Source organism: Dendropsophus ebraccatus, chromosome 5, assembly GCF_027789765.1.
Source record: "Dendropsophus ebraccatus isolate aDenEbr1 chromosome 5, aDenEbr1.pat, whole genome shotgun sequence".
Classification (NCBI taxonomy): Eukaryota; Metazoa; Chordata; class Amphibia; order Anura; family Hylidae; genus Dendropsophus; species Dendropsophus ebraccatus.
In genome coordinates, this window is record NC_091458.1 from 136,570,930 (window position 1) to 136,590,434 (window position 19,505).

Sequence of the window (19,505 nt, forward strand, 5' to 3'; positions counted from 1 at the left end):
CTAGCAGGTCGCCGCGGCACGTGGGACGCACGCAGATGACGCTCCCGCAGAACGTGTCAGTTCCACGTCGTCAGGATGTATGAATGGAAGGCGGGGGCTACAGGTCAGTGGGCGGGGCTATGGACACCCGGAACTGTGGGATTGTGCCTGCTGATCTGCTTCATAATTCATGTTTAGCCCCGCCCACCCTGGTGTCACCCGCCAATCGCCTGCTTCCTTTTCTCCACGTCCTGGTCAGGGAAGTAAAGTCCCGGAAGCAGCGGAGGGGAGTCAGTCATCTGGCTGTCAGCTCTGTAGTACAGCACGGAGGCACAGCTCCATCCACAGGTAAGGGCTGCCTATCCTTATATATATACCACACAGGTAAGGGCTGCCTATCCTTATATATATACACACCACACAGGTAAGGGCTGCCTATCCTTATATATATATATATATATATACCACACAGGTAAGGGCTGCCTATCCTTATATATATATATATATATATATATATACCACACAGGTAAGGGCTGCCTATCCTTATATATATATATATATATATATATATACATATATATATATATATATATATATATATATATATACATACCACACAGGTAAGGGCTGTCTATCCTTATATATATATATATATATATATACCACACAGGTAAGGGCTGTCTATCCTTATATATATATATATATATACCACACAGGTAAGGGCTGCCTATCCTTATATATATATATACCACACAGGTAAGGGCTGCCTATCCTTATATATATACCACACAGGTAAGGGCTGCCTATCCTTATATATATATATACCACACAGGTAAGGGCTGCCTATCCTTATATATATATATACCACACAGGTAAGGGCTGCCTATCCTTATATATATATATATATATATACCACACAGGTAAGGGCTGCCTATCCTTATATATATATACACCACACAGGTAAGGGCTGCCTATCCTTATATATATATACACCACACAGGTAAGGGCTGCCTATCCTTATATATATACCACACAGGTAAGGGCTGCCTATCCTTATATATATATACCACACAGGTAAGGGCTGCCTATCCTTATATATATACCACACAGGTAAGGGCTGCCTATCCTTATGTATATATATATATATAAATATATATATATATACCACACAGGTAAGGGCTGCCTATCCTTATGTATATATATATATATATATATATATATATACCACACAGGTAAGGGCTGCCTATCCTTATATATATATACCACACAGGTAAGGGCTGCCTATCCTTATATATATATATACCACACAGGTAAGGGCTGCCTATCCTTATATATATATATATATATATATATATATACCACACAGGTAAGGGCTGCCTATCCTTATATATATATATATATACCACACAGGTAAGGGCTGCCTATCCTTATATATATATATACACCACACAGGTAAGGGCTGCCTATCCTTATATATATACACCACACAGGTAAGGGCTGCCTATCCTTATATATATATACCACACAGGTAAGGGCTGCCTATCCTTATATTTAAGATTAGGATAACCCCTTAAAATGGTGTGAGTTGTTCCTTCATTGCCCTGAACCCTCCCTCCCCTTGCTTAAACACACATTGGTGAGTGTTCCCTTTGCTTTGTGTAGTGATAACAGCATTGAGTAGAACTACAGAGAACAAAGGGTAATACCAGTTGTTCCAGGTTATCAGAAAGAAGGCAGGGCGGAGGTGGATATGGTGACGTCAGCTTTTCCACCTGTGTCACCCCACCCGGTAACTAGAACAGTTCAGGAAATCTGCCCATCAGTGTATGTGACTAATATCAGCCTATACCGTATACGTGACTAATACCAGCTTATGCCGTGTATGTGGCTAATATCAGCCTATACCGTGTATGTGGCTAATATCGGCCTATACCGTGTATGTGGCTAATATCAGCCTATACCGTGTATGTGGCTAATATCGGCCTATACCGTGTATGTGGCTAATATCGGCCTATACCGTGTATGTGGCTAATATCGGCCTATACCGTGTATGTGGCTAATATCGGCCTATACCGTGTATGTGGCTAATATCGGCCTATACCGTGTATGTGGCTAATATCGGCCTATACCGTGTATGTGGCTAATATCGGCCTATACCGTGTATGTGGCTAATATCGGCCTATACCGTGTATGTGGCTAATATCGGCCTATACCGTGTATGTGGCTAATATCGGCCTATACCGTGTATGTGGCTAATATCGGCCTATACCGTGTATGTGGCTAATATCGGCCTATACCGTGTATGTGGCTAATATCGGCCTATACCGTGTATGTGGCTAATATCGGCCTATACCGTGTATGTGGCTAATATCGGCCTATACCGTGTATGTGGCTAATATCGGCCTATACCGTGTATGTGGCTAATATCGGCCTATACCGTGTATGTGGCTAATATCGGCCTATACCGTGTATGTGGCTAATATCGGCCTATACCGTGTATGTGGCTAATATCGGCCTATACCGTGTATGTGGCTAATATCGGCCTATACCGTGTATGTGGCTAATATCGGCCTATACCGTGTATGTGGCTAATATCGGCCTATACCGTGTATGTGGCTAATATCGGCCTATACCGTGTATGTGGCTAATATCGGCCTATACCGTGTATGTGGCTAATATCGGCCTATACCGTGTATGTGGCTAATATCGGCCTATACCGTGTATGTGGCTAATATCGGCCTATACCGTGTATGTGGCTAATATCGGCCTATACCGTGTATGTGGCTAATATCGGCCTATACCGTGTATGTGGCTAATATCGGCCTATACCGTGTATGTGGCTAATATCGGCCTATACCGTGTATGTGGCTAATATCGGCCTATACCGTGTATGTGGCTAATATCGGCCTATACCGTGTATGTGGCTAATATCGGCCTATACCGTGTATGTGGCTAATATCGGCCTATACCGTGTATGTGGCTAATATCGGCCTATACCGTGTATGTGGCTAATATCGGCCTATACCGTGTATGTGGCTAATATCGGCCTATACCGTGTATGTGGCTAATATCGGCCTATACCGTGTATGTGGCTAATATCGGCCTATACCGTGTATGTGGCTAATATCGGCCTATACCGTGTATGTGGCTAATATCGGCCTATACCGTGTATGTGGCTAATATCGGCCTATACCGTGTATGTGGCTAATATCGGCCTATACCGTGTATGTGGCTAATATCGGCCTATACCGTGTATGTGGCTAATATCGGCCTATACCGTGTATGTGGCTAATATCGGCCTATACCGTGTATGTGGCTAATATCGGCCTATACCGTGTATGTGGCTAATATCGGCCTATACCGTGTATGTGGCTAATATCGGCCTATACCGTGTATGTGGCTAATATCGGCCTATACCGTGTATGTGGCTAATATCGGCCTATACCGTGTATGTGGCTAATATCGGCCTATACCGTGTATGTGGCTAATATCGGCCTATACCGTGTATGTGGCTAATATCGGCCTATACCGTGTATGTGGCTAATATCGGCCTATACCGTGTATGTGGCTAATATCGGCCTATACCGTGTATGTGGCTAATATCGGCCTATACCGTGTATGTGGCTAATATCGGCCTATACCGTGTATGTGGCTAATATCGGCCTATACCGTGTATGTGGCTAATATCGGCCTATACCGTGTATGTGGCTAATATCGGCCTATACCGTGTATGTGGCTAATATCGGCCTATACCGTGTATGTGGCTAATATCGGCCTATACCGTGTATGTGGCTAATATCGGCCTATACCGTGTATGTGGCTAATATCGGCCTATACCGTGTATGTGGCTAATATCGGCCTATACCGTGTATGTGGCTAATATCGGCCTATACCGTGTATGTGGCTAATATCGGCCTATACCGTGTATGTGGCTAATATCGGCCTATACCGTGTATGTGGCTAATATCGGCCTATACCGTGTATGTGGCTAATATCGGCCTATACCGTGTATGTGGCTAATATCGGCCTATACCGTGTATGTGGCTAATATCGGCCTATACCGTGTATGTGGCTAATATCGGCCTATACCGTGTATGTGGCTAATATCGGCCTATACCGTGTATGTGGCTAATATCGGCCTATACCGTGTATGTGGCTAATATCGGCCTATACCGTGTATGTGGCTAATATCGGCCTATACCGTGTATGTGGCTAATATCGGCCTATACCGTGTATGTGGCTAATATCGGCCTATACCGTGTATGTGGCTAATATCGGCCTATACCGTGTATGTGGCTAATAAGGGACTATGAGAATGGAGGTTCTCGGTGATAGTAAAGATATGAATCGATAACACTCATCTACACAATACAACATTAGTGTTTATTTGTCATCTGCGAATGAGGTCACAAGATGTTGTGCAGCAGCTGCATTACTTCTGCGTTCCTGTAGAATTGTACATTGTACGTGGCAGAGTTAAGCAAGATTGAACAGTATGTTAAACGCTTGATAAGTAGTGTGTGGTCTGATCCTTTACTCATTGTTACTCCAGGGCATCTATTTTGGCTACCTTAGGGTATGTTCACACCTAAAAATACACCCCATTTGTGGTATACATTGGCAGAATGGTATGCTGACCTGTATTATAGGGACTGAATTAACAGGGACTACTTTCTGTCATTCTAAACATATATCATTTTTGTCTGGGTCAATAAAGAACTCTGTTTCAGTAAAGAATGGGTTAATTAGTTAACTCACCCCCCCCCCCCCCCCCCACACACACACACACACAACTCCCTAAGTGGCTGAAAACCTGCTGGTACTGGTACTAGTGCCAGCTGTCTGGAGAAACTATTGGTGAAAGGGTTAATTCAGGGGTCAGAGGGAAGCAGCGGTCATACACCATACAGCGCCACTTGTAGGCAAGATGGAGGGGATACGTGCGCCACAGGAGATGTCCGGGCAAGGCCCTGGGGAGTTGAAGCACTCACCGTTTGGGTTACATCTGTGTACACAGGTTCTTGGCTGCCTGAACACCAGAGTACGGCTATGTCCACACTAAGGAAATCTCACAGAGAATTCCCTGCCTGCCATCTGCCTGAACAATTAACCTGTTTTTCGGGAGATCCTCCTGTGGAAGCGAGCAGCTCTGCCTTATCTCAGCTCTATGCTGCTGGATGACTGAGTATGAGTAACTCAATGTTGTTGCGCCCTCATAGGGTAGGTGCACACTACGGAATCCAGGCCGATTACCCGGTGCGGACTCCGCCACTCGCATCTCCGCCCATGCCATAGACTCCATGGCACTAGCGGCGGAATCCGTGCCGGGTTATCGGCCGCAACCTCACTCACACTCAGTCATCCAGCAGCAGTGAGCAAAGATAAAGCAGAGCTGCTCGCTTCCACAGGAGGATCTCCGCAGTTATATAAGGTCCCTAATGAAGACAGGCACCGGAATACAGTCGGAAAGCGTTGATCAGGTAGCAGTGGGTTAAAATGAGTATTCGCAGTATACTCTACCCAGTACAGTATCAGCATAGAGACACAGGGGGCTTGTATTACTTATTTACCGAGTTACTATAGGAACTTGTCTTGCAAATTGCTCTCAGACCAAGTTACTTGTAACTCAAGGTTTCATTGTATTTGCTCAGGAATGAACTGAACTAAGTCTTTACTAGACTACTCTTGGTCCATTGAACTCAAAGGATTCGGCTACGTACCGTTTTATTGGTTTGCCAACGTAATTTACGTTTATTTAATATGTTCTTGCTGCTATAAATGTATGGCACTAACTTCTGTTAGCGTCAGTCCCACATGTATAGGACCCATGTTATACTGTGGCTGAGCGTACGTGCAGTCTCCAGATACAGAAACCTTTCCCCCCCTTAACTGCAAGCTCCTTGTGTGTCTTGCGAGTCCTTCTGCCGTCCCTTTCCAGGAACACTACCTCCTTTGTGCGTTTTATGGTTCTGTCCTGAGGCTGAGGGGGTAGATTTCTGTTTCCAATTAATGTTTGCCAGTAACCTTTATGCCATCATTACTAAAAGCAGAAAAATTCTTTTTTTCCCCCCCAAGATCTGAATAACAATGGCTGAGAAAGTGCTGGTAACTGGAGGTGCTGGCTACATCGGCAGTCACTGTGTGGTGGAGCTGGTCGAGGCTGGCTATGAACCCGTAGTCATTGACAATTTTCACAATGCCATTCGAGGTAAGCCGGCATATGCTAACTATACCTAATACTGTGACTTATGCTACATTTGTTTCTAGGTAATGTACGTCTGTTCTTCCGTTTTTTTTAATCTCCATTGAAATGGATATAAGGATTGTGGGACACTGTATATCTGTGTGTTACGTGGGCAGAAGTATACGGTAATATCAGGTTGAGCTATTTTGGCAACATACATACTAATATAATATATGATACATATTGTACAGAGATGCTCCATGCTTCACATAGAGGCTTTGCACATGGCATGCCAGCTTTAAAATGAATGTACCACTAGGTGTATCGCTTTGGGTTTTTTACATGAACAGACCGGCACCAGCGCAGGGATGGTGGTGGTGTGGTCCTTTTCTTGAACCTTTGGTCTGTTAGCGAGCACCGGCCCCACCTAAAGCACTGGAGGTGCAGTGTGATGAAAACCCCTCCCCTCTGTGATGCGGCTCCATTAAAATCAGTAGAGCCGCTGCGCACTGGGGGGGGGCATTGGGCCTGCAGGCCTGCCCCCAGTGCTTTGGGGCGGTGCTTGGTAACAGACCAGCACTGTGCATGGGAACCAGGCAGTGGTTCTAAAAAAGGACCCCGCCACTGGCATTCTCGTGCCAGTGTTGGTCTGTTCATTTAAAAAAAACTATACCTATGTACCTAGTGGGGTTATTTGGCCAGTGACTGGCCTATTTTGGCCCTTAGGGTAGGTTCACACTACCCAATCTGCGCGGATAAATTCCGACGGATTCTGTCGCTAGTACCCGCTCATGGCCGCACACGTCTCCGCCCGTGCCATAGACACCATTCTATGGCCGGACGAATTCCGCACTCTGCCGAAAGAACGGACATGTCTAATTTTTCAGCAGAGCGCCGAATCGGCCTGGTCATAGAATGGTGTCTATGGAGCCGGGAATTTATCCACACTGATTCCCTAGTGTGAATCTAAGTGACCAAAAAATTTTCCACCCTCCAAGAGTCACACTGTTGTTTTATTTTGGCAAATGTAGATTTGAGAGCTTGTTTTTCAGAAGATTTATTGTTACCAAGTTTTACATGTATATATTATTTTTTGATCTTTTTAGGACTTTTTTTTTTTTTTTTTTTTTTAAGCAAATTGATAAAATATTTTATTTTTCAAATATTTTTATACAGTGTGCACCCTGCATGTATAGTGTTGTGTTTTTTTTTTTTTAATTATCCATTTTTATGGGGAATAAAATGTAAGTTTATTATTTTGGGGGTAGGAGGGGTAGGATTTTTTTATGTTTTATTTCACTCTTTAAAGAAAAAAAAAAAACGTTTTCACTAGTGTATATAAACCAGTGATCTGCTGACCACTGTTACGATACACTGCACTACTACTGCAGAGTCACAGCAAAAAAAAAAAATAAAAATCAAAGTCAACCACCTACTAGTCCAAAAGAAATAAACTACAAAAACATGTGGTATGTGTCAGTCTAAAACATAACGTTTAATACTACTATTAAAATATACGGACTTACAACAAAGAATAAATCAGAAAACTCTGCCACAACAAAATCAATAGCCACAGTTCATCTATATTGCAGAGTGGGGACAGAGGACAGTAACACTTACGGTTATGGTGTTATTCAAGGTCAGTCGACCCCAAGCTCAGTGATGGTCTGGGAAACAAAAAATCCCACAGTGAGTCACAATGATTACTGTACCTCAAAAATTAAAAGGACCTTGATAGCTGGGAAAATGCCCTAATCAGCCCTAGATATAGTCCAGGCTCTCCCTAGCCTGTCCCTGTCCCAAGACACAAGGCCATTGAAAAAATCCTACGGGGTCTCATAAAGACGGGAATCGCAACATAATGTTATAATCTGATGCGATCATGTCCAGACCCCATTTAAAGACCTCTAAATACCTCTACGCGTTTCCCTCCTAAGCAATAAAAGTCTCTAGGAGTTCATCAGGAGGTCAATACAAAAGGATAAATACGTCCCTGGGGTAAAGGATACCGATAGATGAAATCCCACAGCGGAACCTGGCACCATGGATGGAAGGCATGTGCTGCCTTCCATCCATGGTGCCAGGTTCCGCTGTGGGATTTCATCTATCGGTATCCTTTACCCCAGGGACGTATTTATCCTTTTGTATTGACCTCCTGATGAACTCCTAGAGACTTTTATTGCTTAGGAGGGAAACGCGTAGAGGTATTTAGAGGTCTTTAAATGGGGTCTGGACATGATCGCATCAGATTATAACATTATGTTGCGATTCCCGTCTTTATGAGACCCCGTAGGATTTTTTCAATGGCCTTGTGTCTTGGGACAGGGACAGGCTAGGGAGAGCCTGGACTATATCTAGGGCTGATTAGGGCATTTTCCCAGCTATCAAGGTCCTTTTAATTTTTGAGGTACAGTAATCATTGTGACTCACTGTGGGATTTTTTGTTTCCCAGACCATCACTGAGCTTGGGGTCGACTGACCTTGAATAACACCATAACCGTAAGTGTTACTGTCCTCTGTCCCCACTCTGCAATATAGATGAACTGTGGCTATTGATTTTGTTGTGGCAGAGTTTTCTGATTTATTCTTTGTTGTAAGTCCGTATATTTTAATAGTAGTATTAAACGTTATGTTTTAGACTGACACATACCACATGTTTTTGTAGTTTATTTCTTTTGCACTACTACTGCAGTACAGTGTATATGCCAGGATAATGCTGCCTCTGGCATGGCTGTGTAGAGGCATATCTATGGCAGGCTCTGGGGCTTTCAGAAGACCCCCAGCTTTCGCTGATCTGCTTTGCGGGCAGTATATGCACAAAATACATCTATTCCTTAGCTGTTGGCCCAGTGCTTCTTAGCAGTAATTATAGTAACTACCAGAATAATAGTAAGCAGCCTTTTATGCAGGACGATTATTGTCAAGGAGTGTTGATATATATATATATATATATATATATATATATATATATATATATATATATATAATTATAATATGCATGTGGAAAATTACACATATCGTAAAACCAAGACCTTTGGCTCATGGCAGAGAGAAAGAAAGGGATTATAAAAAAGGAACACACCTATACAGGTACAGAGACATGGGGAACGCACAGGTGGTTAAAGTATAGCAAATAGTTTACAGACTACTATAACTAGTATGCAAATCAAGGCTAATAGCCAGTGGTAAAAGTATAAAGCATAGATCTGTGGCTGTACAATGACAATGTGAGCAAATACATCCTCCGCATGTGCCAGAAGCAGCTTGCCATTCATTATATGGTGGCCTCTGTATACTGCAGCTCAGCTCCTATATACTGGGTTCAGGCACCATATCCTGTGTCTGTGCCAGAAGCAGCCTGCCATTCATTATGTAGTGGTGACATCTGATTACTGCAGCTCAGCTCCTATATAGAGGGCTCAGGCAGCATATCCTGTGTCTGTGCCAGAAGCAGCCTGCCATTTATAATGTGGTGGTGGCATCTGATTACTGCAGCTCAGCTCCTATATGCTGGGTTCAGGCAGCATATCCTGTGTCTGTGCCAGAAGCAGCTTGCCATTCATTATGTCGTGGCCTCTGGTTACTGCAGCTCAGCTCCTATATAGAGGGCTCAGGCAGCATATCCTGTGTCTGTGCCAGAAGCAGCCTGCCATTCATTATGTGGTGGTGGCATCTGATTACTGCAGCTCAGCTCCTATATACTGGGTTCAGGCAGCATATCCTGTGTCTGTGCCAGAAGCAGCCTGCCATTTATAATGTGGTGGTGGCATCTGATTACTGCAGCTCAGCTCCTATATAGAGGGCTCAGGCAGCATATCCTGTGTCTGTGCCAGAAGCAGCTTGCCATTCATTATGTCGTGGCCTCTGGTTACTGCAGCTCAGCTCCTATATAGAGGGCTCAGGCAGCATATCCTGTGTCTGTGCCAGAAGCAGCCTGCCATTCATAATGTGGTGGTGGCATCTGATTACTGCAGCTCAGCTCCTATATACAGGGTTCAGCGTGTCAATTCTTTGCGTGGAGAGTGGCAGCAAGCAAGCTCTTCCATAGAGATACTGTGGGACACTAAGGTAGACACATTGACGCAGCTCTCCCACAGCTGATTGGCAGAAGGGACGGGTATGAGCGTTTGATGGCCCACCCTGATAGTCAATTTTAGCCCATGAACCTCCTTTAATTTGTAAACAATTTTTCTTTTGCCTTTTAGGAAAATGGTGAGAAATTGCGTGTATATACAGAAGAGAGTCTAAATTGTCTTGTCTGTTCCAACCCATTCTCCTTAATCCTATATTCCCCTCTCTTAGGCTGGCATGCCAGAAGCAGAAGGCAAAGAGACTAGCACAGATCAGTGGTGTTGGAAACTACTGTATTTTTTTTTTTGCTTTCTTAAATTTTCTTAAATTTTCTTAAATTTTCTTAAATTTTGTCTTAAAGGGACCAATGGCCTACCTGAAAGTCTGCTGAGAGTGCAGGAAATTGTTGGCAAGAAGATTGAATTTGAAGAAGTGGATCTATTAGACCGGGCGGCACTAAACAGTTTATTCGATAAGGTATAAACTGCTCAACCACATAATGTATGGAGCTCTTGTCTCTCATTGTGCATGTGTTCCAGTTATGCTCCTGGGCTGCAGCTTCTTGGTACTTTTTATTTTATGCAATGTCAGGGGTCTATACCTTAGGCCTCGTTCCCACATTGCTATATTGCCCATTTTTATTGGTCATAAAATGGCCACTCTTTGGCTCAAGAAAATAGACATCTAGGGGGACATTTATTAATGTTGCACCCCTGGAATACACCAGGTAGAAGGTGCAGATTGGCCCCTTCTCCCTTGCATACACCTGTTGTATCCCCCTCTCACCCGATGGGTGGGTGGTGGGGGGGGGGCGCGACAAGGCAGGAGAAGGCGTGGCCTCCTCCCGCACCTGATTTACTATACATGCATACATTTCTTTACCCGCCGTACGGGAGGCACAGGTCACCTCTTAGTGAATCTGTTGGGGAAATTGGGGGCAGGGTCTTATATGAAATTGGCATATGAGTACGCTAGTGTTCCCTCTAATGTTTTAATATTAATCCTATTCCTGTTCATTCTGAAGTCTAAATGCAAAAAGGGCCATATTTATCCATATTGATTCTATAGAATCCACACCCGCATTAACTGACTAATTTTACGGCTGAATATATGAATGTATTTTAACCCTTAAATGGCCCAGAATACGTCGCAATCACAAAAAGAGCTATTTTTATATATTTTGTTACAGCTCAAAAAAAAAAAGTAAAGAAAAAAAAAATGGCTGAAGAAATGTTATAATAAGAAAAATAAAAAGCTTAAAAAGCCTGTAACGTACATACAGAGCAAATAAAAGGGTTAGGGCAGTTGTGGGATTTTAATATTGTGAGATTCTGAAAAGCCACAAACTACTTTCTTTGTGATGTAATTTTTCCTCTTTACGCAGCACAAGTTCTCTGCTGTTATGCACTTTGCCGGCTTAAAGGCTGTTGGAGAATCTGTGCAGAAACCCTTGTTATATTATAAAGTGAACCTGACTGGCACCATCCAGCTTCTGGAGGTAAGTGATAGAGCTCTTCTGAGTTCTTGTTAGCAATCTGCAGAATAGTGAATGCATCTCCGACGTTAAAGGGACCAGTCTCTGTGAAAATGCTACCTAATCTATCACCATCATGTTATAGAGCAGAAGGAGCTGAGTGGATTGATATAAATATTCATGGGAAAAGATTCAGTTGAACACATAATGTATTGATTGAAATCTCTGATTTTCATGCTAAAGAGTCCAGTCCATTGAGTGACTCCGCCCACTGGACTCCTAACACAGAATGTTTAGAGATTTCAGTCAGCATGTTACAAGTTATATTGAATATTTTCCCATAAAGATATATATCAATCTGCTCAGTTCCTCCTGTTCTGTAACATGATGGTGATAGATTATAGCATTGTCTTAGTGCCAGGTTCACTTTAATGTTAGCTAGGATTCAAGAAGTGAAGCAGGATGAATGTATGAGTTGTATGATAACACTACTGCTTATATTAGGCTGGGTTCACACTGCGTTTTTTTGCAATCTATTTTTTTCATCTTTTTGCCCAAAGAGGATGAATTTGTGTGCATCCATTTTTTCATTGGCTTCCATAATAAAAAAAAAAAAAAAAATTATCAAAACGTGTTTTTTTTTAAGCGTACACAAAATTGTAGTTGACAAAGTTTTTGTGTACACTAAAAAAGAGGCGTTTTGATACTCCCGACCCCCCCCCCCCCCCTCTATAATTGAAGTCAATGGAAAGACCAAAATGGATGCACACAAATACATCCGTTGTTTGTCCTTTTTTAATTCTTTTTTGAAAACACGGATAAAAAAAACAACTGCAAAAAACGCAGTGTGAACCTAGCCTAACTCTGCAGTGAACTCTTCACTTGTCCCCCTTCTCCTCAATCCTTTTAGTTCATGTTCTGGAAGTATCCAATAAACAAGGCAGCAGGGGCTCTTTCCATACCACATAGTTTGTACGTCTCCTTCCTGATAACGTGATCAGTAGTGCAGACATATTGAAAAGACTCTTTGCTATTTTTCCTCCAGGTGATGAACTCTCATGGTGTGAAGAAAATAGTCTTCAGCAGCTCTGCCACAGTATATGGAGACCCCAAGTACCTTCCCATAGATGAGAAGCACCCAGCTGGGGGATGTACAAACCCTTATGGAAAAACAAAGTATTTTATTGAAGAAATGATTCAGGATCAGTGCAAAGCTGACGGGGTGAGTAACAAAGCAGTTGTACAGAGTTGTAATATGGTACCTGTAAAGATGAAGGTAACTGGAGCATGGTAGAGTCCGCTCATTTGGCATTTGCTTATCGGTGGCTGAAGAAGTTGGATGCAGCTAGAGAGTCCAGGAAAACATGGACACAACCAATGGCCTATGGCTCCCTAGGGCTGCATTTAACTTTTTCAGCCACTGGTAGTCAAATGCCGAACGATCCGGCTCGAGCTGCGCTCCTTTCCAGTACATATCTGTTGCTTAGTATTGTACTTCTCAATTTCTATTTTTCCTCTTGAGCCCTTAGGCCTTATTCACACGATCCGTGAAGTTGTCCGTGATCATGGACAATTTTATAGCCCTTTGCTTTCTATTGGGCTATTCACATGTTTCGTTTTTTCGTGGATCCGCAATTCGTTCTGTGAAAAAATAAGACGTGTCATAACGAGGACAAGATTAGGGCACAGATTCCCCCATAGAAGTCTGAGATCCGTGTTTTTCACGGATTTCACTGAGCTGACATCCATGAAAAACACGGAAGTGATGTAATCAGTGTAATTTAAAAAGCTTTAAACAGATCCGTGAAAAACATGGACACAGATGCAAAATAGATGGTTTTTTTACGGGTCACAGAGGTAGATAGCGGACTTCATCCGCTGACCTTCAATATCATGGACTGTGTAAATAAGGCCTTATGGAGCTTTTCTAGAGAAATAATATGCTACCATATGGAATAGTCAGTGAATTTTTTTTTTTTTTTTTTTTAAATACCATAATGACTCCATTGGCTGTTATATAGGCTTCATGAACGTGGCCATGTGGATGAGTGTTAGGAATAATGGAATAATTATTGTTAGGCCAAGCTTATAACCATTAGTTTAGTTAGAACAAATAAGCAAGCCTTGGCGGTATACTTACATTTGGAAACTAATATAATGTGCTTGTTCTGTCCTGTTTAGGAATGGCAGGCCATTTTATTAAGATATTTTAACCCTATTGGAGCCCATGTGTCTGGACGCATTGGAGAAGATCCCCAAGGCATTCCAAACAACCTGATGCCATATGTTTCTCAGGTATGTTTTTTTTTTTTTTTTTTTAAACACACTATAAGGCTATATTCACACGTTCGTTGTTCTGTCCACATTTAAAATGAAACCCCAATGTTATTCAACGGCCCCATTCACACATCCGTACGTGTATACGGGGCTGCAATCCGTGCCGCAAAAAAAATGGACATGTAATGCGGACCGTTTTTTGCGGCACGGATCGCTTTTGTAATGAAGTGTGAACGGAGCACTACGGATGCACACTCGTAGTGCGGGCCGCGGGCCGCACTACGGGTGTGTGAATATAGCCTGAGGGGGAATCTATTTAAAGCGTACCTATGATTTGGCCAGCATGGCAGGATGTTGAGAAACCATTCCATGAGCAGTCTCAATGGAATTCCTGGAAGTGCTGTAGACTATGATGCTGCTTGGAGTTCATCCTCCCATTCAAAAGAGGGCATCGTACCTGCAGGGGTTTTTTAGAACATATCCTGCTGCAGTCACCTTCGTATAGGTGCACTTTAAGGGCAAATGATTCAGGGAAATCCTTCTGAATAACAAGTACAATAAATGGTCCTAGCCATTATGTGTGCCCAGTAGTCCTGGATATTCATGAGCGCTAGCACACTCTTTTAGTTGGCAGTTGACTATTTATACTATGCATAGGCAGACAGCTATCAAACAGTAGCTGGGGGGCAGAGTTAGTGGCACAGCCTAAAGCCCATTCTCCTGCATATCAGGAGAACGACTAAAGAAAAGTAATACTGTTCAGTTCAGCATTTCTCTGACTAGTTTATGCTGCCCTCAGGCGGCACAAAGCTAGTGGCAGATTCTCTTTAAGCAGTAATTTATTAAACAACCAGTTTACCAAAGGTTGGGTGGTTACGTTTACATTGTGATAGCTAGTTAAACTGGAAGCAGTTAGTCCATGCTGAACCTACTTGACCTCGATGTGTTCTCCCCTACATGTAGAGGAAGAGGATGACTGTAATGTCTTTCAATTAGATTGATGGAAGAAAATCCAGAAGATGCTCGGTCTGCTGAGTTTTTAGTAAATATATTGACTTTGTAACTTTCAGGTTGCTGTTGGAAGGCGGGAATATCTGAATGTATTTGGAAATGATTATAATACTCCTGATGGAACCGGTAAGTCTGTACCATGGTGTATGGCATGTATGGTCATATAAATTCATGAGTTATACTCATCTAGGAGTTGGACCTCATCTAGGAAGATAGACCTCATTTTATGTGATAAGTATATTCTGAAATTACCTTAGTTTGATGCATCCAACAAGTTTTTGAACTGACTCTTCAGGGTAGAAGTGAAGCAATATGTAGCTGTGCTGGGACCAGGGCTTGTGCAGCCCTGCAGTTTCCACCACAGCCATTGTGGGCAGTAGAGGGGTCGTGTAACCCCTTTCTGCTGTCAGTCAATGTATACATGTACTGTAATGTGTGCATATAAATGTATGTCTTATTTGACAGAATATCCCTTTTAACAAAACCCCTGCACTGATGGTATCTGTATCTTGTGTATTACAGGTGTTAGAGATTATATCCACATTGTGGATCTGGCCCGAGGTCACATTGCTGCTCTCAAGAAGCTGCATGCCAGCAGCGGGTGTAAGGTGATATAATTGGCCGTCCTTGTGTATAACCTTAATGACATCATGCAGATTCTGTATACTTATGTGTGGTCTCTTATATATGCAGGTATACAACCTGGGCACTGGAGTAGGATATTCTGTGCTTCAGATGGTGGCTGCAATGAAAAAAGCGTCCGGCAACAAGGTTATCTTATCATGAATCCTTTAGTTTGAATCAATATTCTGCACTGTGCAGTGAATGCTTTATGCCTTTGCTGCCTGATTTACATTTATCATGAGATTTAATGATTTCTTTTTCTTTTAAAATCTAGGTTCCTTATAAAATAGCCCCAAGGAGAGAGGGGGACATTGCAACCTGTTACGCAGATCCCACTGTGGCCGCAGCAGAGCTGGGCTGGAAGGCAGAATATGACCTGGACAGAATGTGTAAGTGAAAAGTAAAGGGACATCCTAAACCCCTACCTTACCCCTGTATGTTTACTTAAAGGGAACCTGTCACCGAGACAATGCTATCTAATCCATCACCATCATTTTATAGAGCAGGAAGGACTGAGCAGATTGCTATATATCTTTTGTAGTAAAAGATTTAATATAATGTGTAAATTGTTGATTGAAATCCCTGCTCATTCTGTGTTCAGGAGTCCAGTGGGCGGAGTCACTCAATGGACTGGACTCCTTACCATGAAAACATCAGAGAATTCAATCAATCAATTAAATCTTTTCCCATGAAGATATATATCAATCTGCTCAGCTGCTTCTGCTCTATAACATTTTCATGGTGACTGGTTCCCTTTAATTTGTGCATGTTAAGCTTACATGATCATCACCAGTGCAGTTGTTTGTTGTTTTAAGTTCTCTAAAGGACTTGGAGAAATCCAGAAACAAACATGCCACATATAGGAATAAAAAAAAGGAAAACATAGGATGATAACCCATGGAGGATCTGTAATTTTAGAAAAACTGCATGCAGCAAAGTTCTGTGTTCTGTAGGCAGGGTTCAAACGTGACGTGGAGTGCCTGTAACGGATTCTCACCCCCTCCCCACCCAGGCAGCATCTGTGATAAGATGCTGGGAGCGGGGGAACTGTATGCATATACGCACTGTAATGAAGCAGCTGTGTGGCGCTGTCATAACAGCACAGCGCATAGTCATACAGTTCCCCTGCTCCCAGCATCTCATCACAGATGCTGCCTGGGTGGGGAGGGGGTGAGAATCCGTTACAGGCACTCCACGTCCGTGTTCTGTGCAGTACACGGAACGTGTGAGTGAGGCCTTAGCACGAGTGGGATTATAAATACATAGGTACTCTGTGATGTCATGAGGCTTTGCATAGTCTGTTAACAAAGTTGTCCAGCGAAAATATTTTTCTTCAAATCAACTGGTGTCAGAAAGTTATATAGATTTGTAATTTACTACTTAAAAAAAAATCTGAAGTCTTCCCATACTTATTAGCTGCTGTATGTCCTGCATGAAATGTTTAATTTTCAGTCTGACACAGTGCTCTCTGCTGACATCTCTGGCCGAGACAGGAACTGTCCAGAGCAGGAGAGGTTTTCTATGGGGATTCATAGAAAACCAAGACAGACTTCCTGTCTTGACCAGAGATGTCATCAGAGAGCACGGTGTCAGACTAAAAATAAAACATTTCCTTCATGACATACAGCAGCTAATGAGTACGGGAAGACTTGAGATTTTTTAAATAGAAGTAAATTACGAATCTATATAAATTTCTGATATCAGTTGAATTGAAAGAAAAAGATTTTCGCTGGACAACCCCTTTAAGTATACATTCACTTATGGCAGCTTTATTGCATAAATCTTGAAATGTTGGAGCAGTTTATTGTATGGTCAGTGTTATGTTTATATTACATATATGCATTTTTTTCCCTAACAGGTGAAGATCTGTGGCGGTGGCAATCTATGAATCCAACAGGGTTTAGTAAAGACTCCTGAGAAGCTCCAGACAGACTTTTCTTAACCATGAATTCTTTTTTCTGTACTTCCATTATAATTTATATCCCTGACAAACGATGTACTTCTATACTGTATAAACACTAGACTGTCATGAACTAAACTGAAGCTCAGGATGTCTTCCAGTACAGTGGCTCATACTCCACAAGAATTACTTCTACCTCACACCCATACGGTTTGTGTATAGTTGGAGGGAATAAAAAGGTGACAGCAAAAATTCTGATTTTGCCCATAGCAACCAGGTTTTATTTTTTTAAAGGGGTTATTAAGCGAGAATCTTTTTCTTTCAGATCAACTGGTTTCAGAAAGTTATATAGATTTATAATTTACTCCTGTTTAAAAATCTCAAGTTTTCCCATAATTACCAGCTGCTGTATGTCCTGCAGGAAATGTTATTTTCTTTCCAGTCTAACACAGTGCTCTTTGCTGCCACCTCTGTCCCAGGCAAGAACTGTTTTCTATGGAAATTTGCTACTGCTCTGGACAGTTTCTGTCTCCGATAGAGGTGGCAGCAGAGAGTACTGTGTCAGACTGAAAAGAAAAAACATCTCCTGCAGGACATACAGCAGCTGAAAAGTATGGGAAGACTTGAAATTTTTTATATAGAAGTAAATAATAAACCTATAACTTTCTGAAACCAATGGATTTGAAAGAAAAACATTTTCGCTGGAGTAGCCCTCTAAAGAGCTGTTTTATATAAAACCTGACTTGTGTTTGGTTGCTATAGATGAGGGGTAGGGAACCTTGGCTCTCCAGCTGTTGCAAAACTACAACTCCCAGCATGCCTGGAAAGCCAAAGCTTTGGCTGTCCAGGCATGCTGGGAGTTGTAGTTTTACAACAGCTGGAGAGCCAAGCTTCCCTCCCCCTGCTATAGACAAAAGCAGACACTTCTGGTTAGCGTAGTATTTGTTTCCTCAATGTGTTTGATGATACTGGAAAGTACTCGGCCCATTGTACTCCTAAAGCAAATTACTGAGATTGTTTACAGAATTTTAAGAACGTGTATGTATTCTGATATCAGCTAAATGCAGATAAGGACGTGTTACATTCCTTAATTTATCTTTTTTTTTTTTTTTTTTTTTCTTTTAAATAAATTTTGACATCTAACAAACTCCTTGGTCTGCGATCTGTCTTTCTGCAGATTTATTAACCTGGCTGAAATACTTATTGTGTAAAATGAATTTTAAGGGGTACTCTGGGGGAAATCTTTTTCTTTCATATCAACTGGTTTCAGAAAGTTATACAAATTTGTAATTTACTTCTATTTAAAAATCTCAAGTGTTCCCATACTTATCAGCTGCTGTGTGTCCTGCAGGAAGTGGTGTATTGTTTCCAGACTTACACGGGGCTCTCTGCTGCCACCTCTGTCTTTGTCAGGAACTGTCCACAGCAGCAGCAAATACCGATAGAAAACCTTTTCCTGCTCTGGACAGTTCTTGTCCTGGACAGAGGTGGCAGCAGAGAGCACTTTGTCAGACTGAAAAAAAAATTCCTGCAGGACATACAGCAGCTGAAAAGTATGGAAAGACCAGATTTTTAAAAAGGAAAATTACAAGTCTATATAACTTTCCGAAACCAGTTGATTTGAAAGATTTTCGCCAGAGCACCCCTTTTAAACATACCTGCTCATTCTCCTGTAAAGTTTTCGGTGGATGGTTGATGATCTGATCATGCTCAGATGCTGCTTGAATAACTGACAGCAGAATGATGGTTCCATTGTCAGTTTTAGCTTCCGACGAAACTATTTTTTTTTTTTTGTTCTAATTTATGTATATTTCGTTCCTTCAGGGGAAGTTTAAATGACATAAACCAAAAATAAAATGTTTAATAAATTTAATAGCTTTAGGCAAAACATTACAACTGAGGTGGGAAATGCCGGCATTCACCACCTCAGTTGTAATATGGTTTTCATAAAGCTATTACTTTTTTTCGTTCTAAGTTTTGTATAT

General features: G+C 42.1%; 1 protein-coding gene across 1 annotated transcript; it reads left to right on the forward strand.

Annotated features, from left to right (window-relative positions):
- The first annotated feature begins 219 nt into the window (after positions 1–219).
- On the forward strand, positions 220–18,338 carry GALE (UDP-galactose-4-epimerase). The gene is made up of 11 exons (XM_069972541.1): positions 220–327; positions 6,055–6,187; positions 10,596–10,711; positions 11,619–11,732; positions 12,754–12,930; positions 13,890–14,003; positions 15,056–15,122; positions 15,519–15,604; positions 15,690–15,767; positions 15,895–16,009; positions 17,479–18,338. Exons 2-11 carry the CDS (start codon positions 6,067–6,069, stop codon positions 17,535–17,537), a joined length of 1,047 nt encoding a protein of 348 aa, XP_069828642.1. The 5' UTR covers positions 220–327; positions 6,055–6,066; the 3' UTR covers positions 17,538–18,338.
- The last annotated feature ends 1,167 nt before the right edge of the window (positions 18,339–19,505 follow it).

Coding starts and splice junctions, on each gene's coding strand:
- GALE (XM_069972541.1), top strand. CDS start 6,067: ATGGCTGAGAAAGTGCTGGTAACTGGAGGTGCTGGCTACATCGGCAGT. Junction 6,188..10,595: donor TTTTCACAATGCCATTCGAG/GTAAGCCGGCAT, acceptor TTTGTCTTAAAG/GGACCAATGGCCTACCTGAA. Junction 14,004..15,055: donor TGATGCCATATGTTTCTCAG/GTATGTTTTTTT, acceptor TGTAACTTTCAG/GTTGCTGTTGGAAGGCGGGA.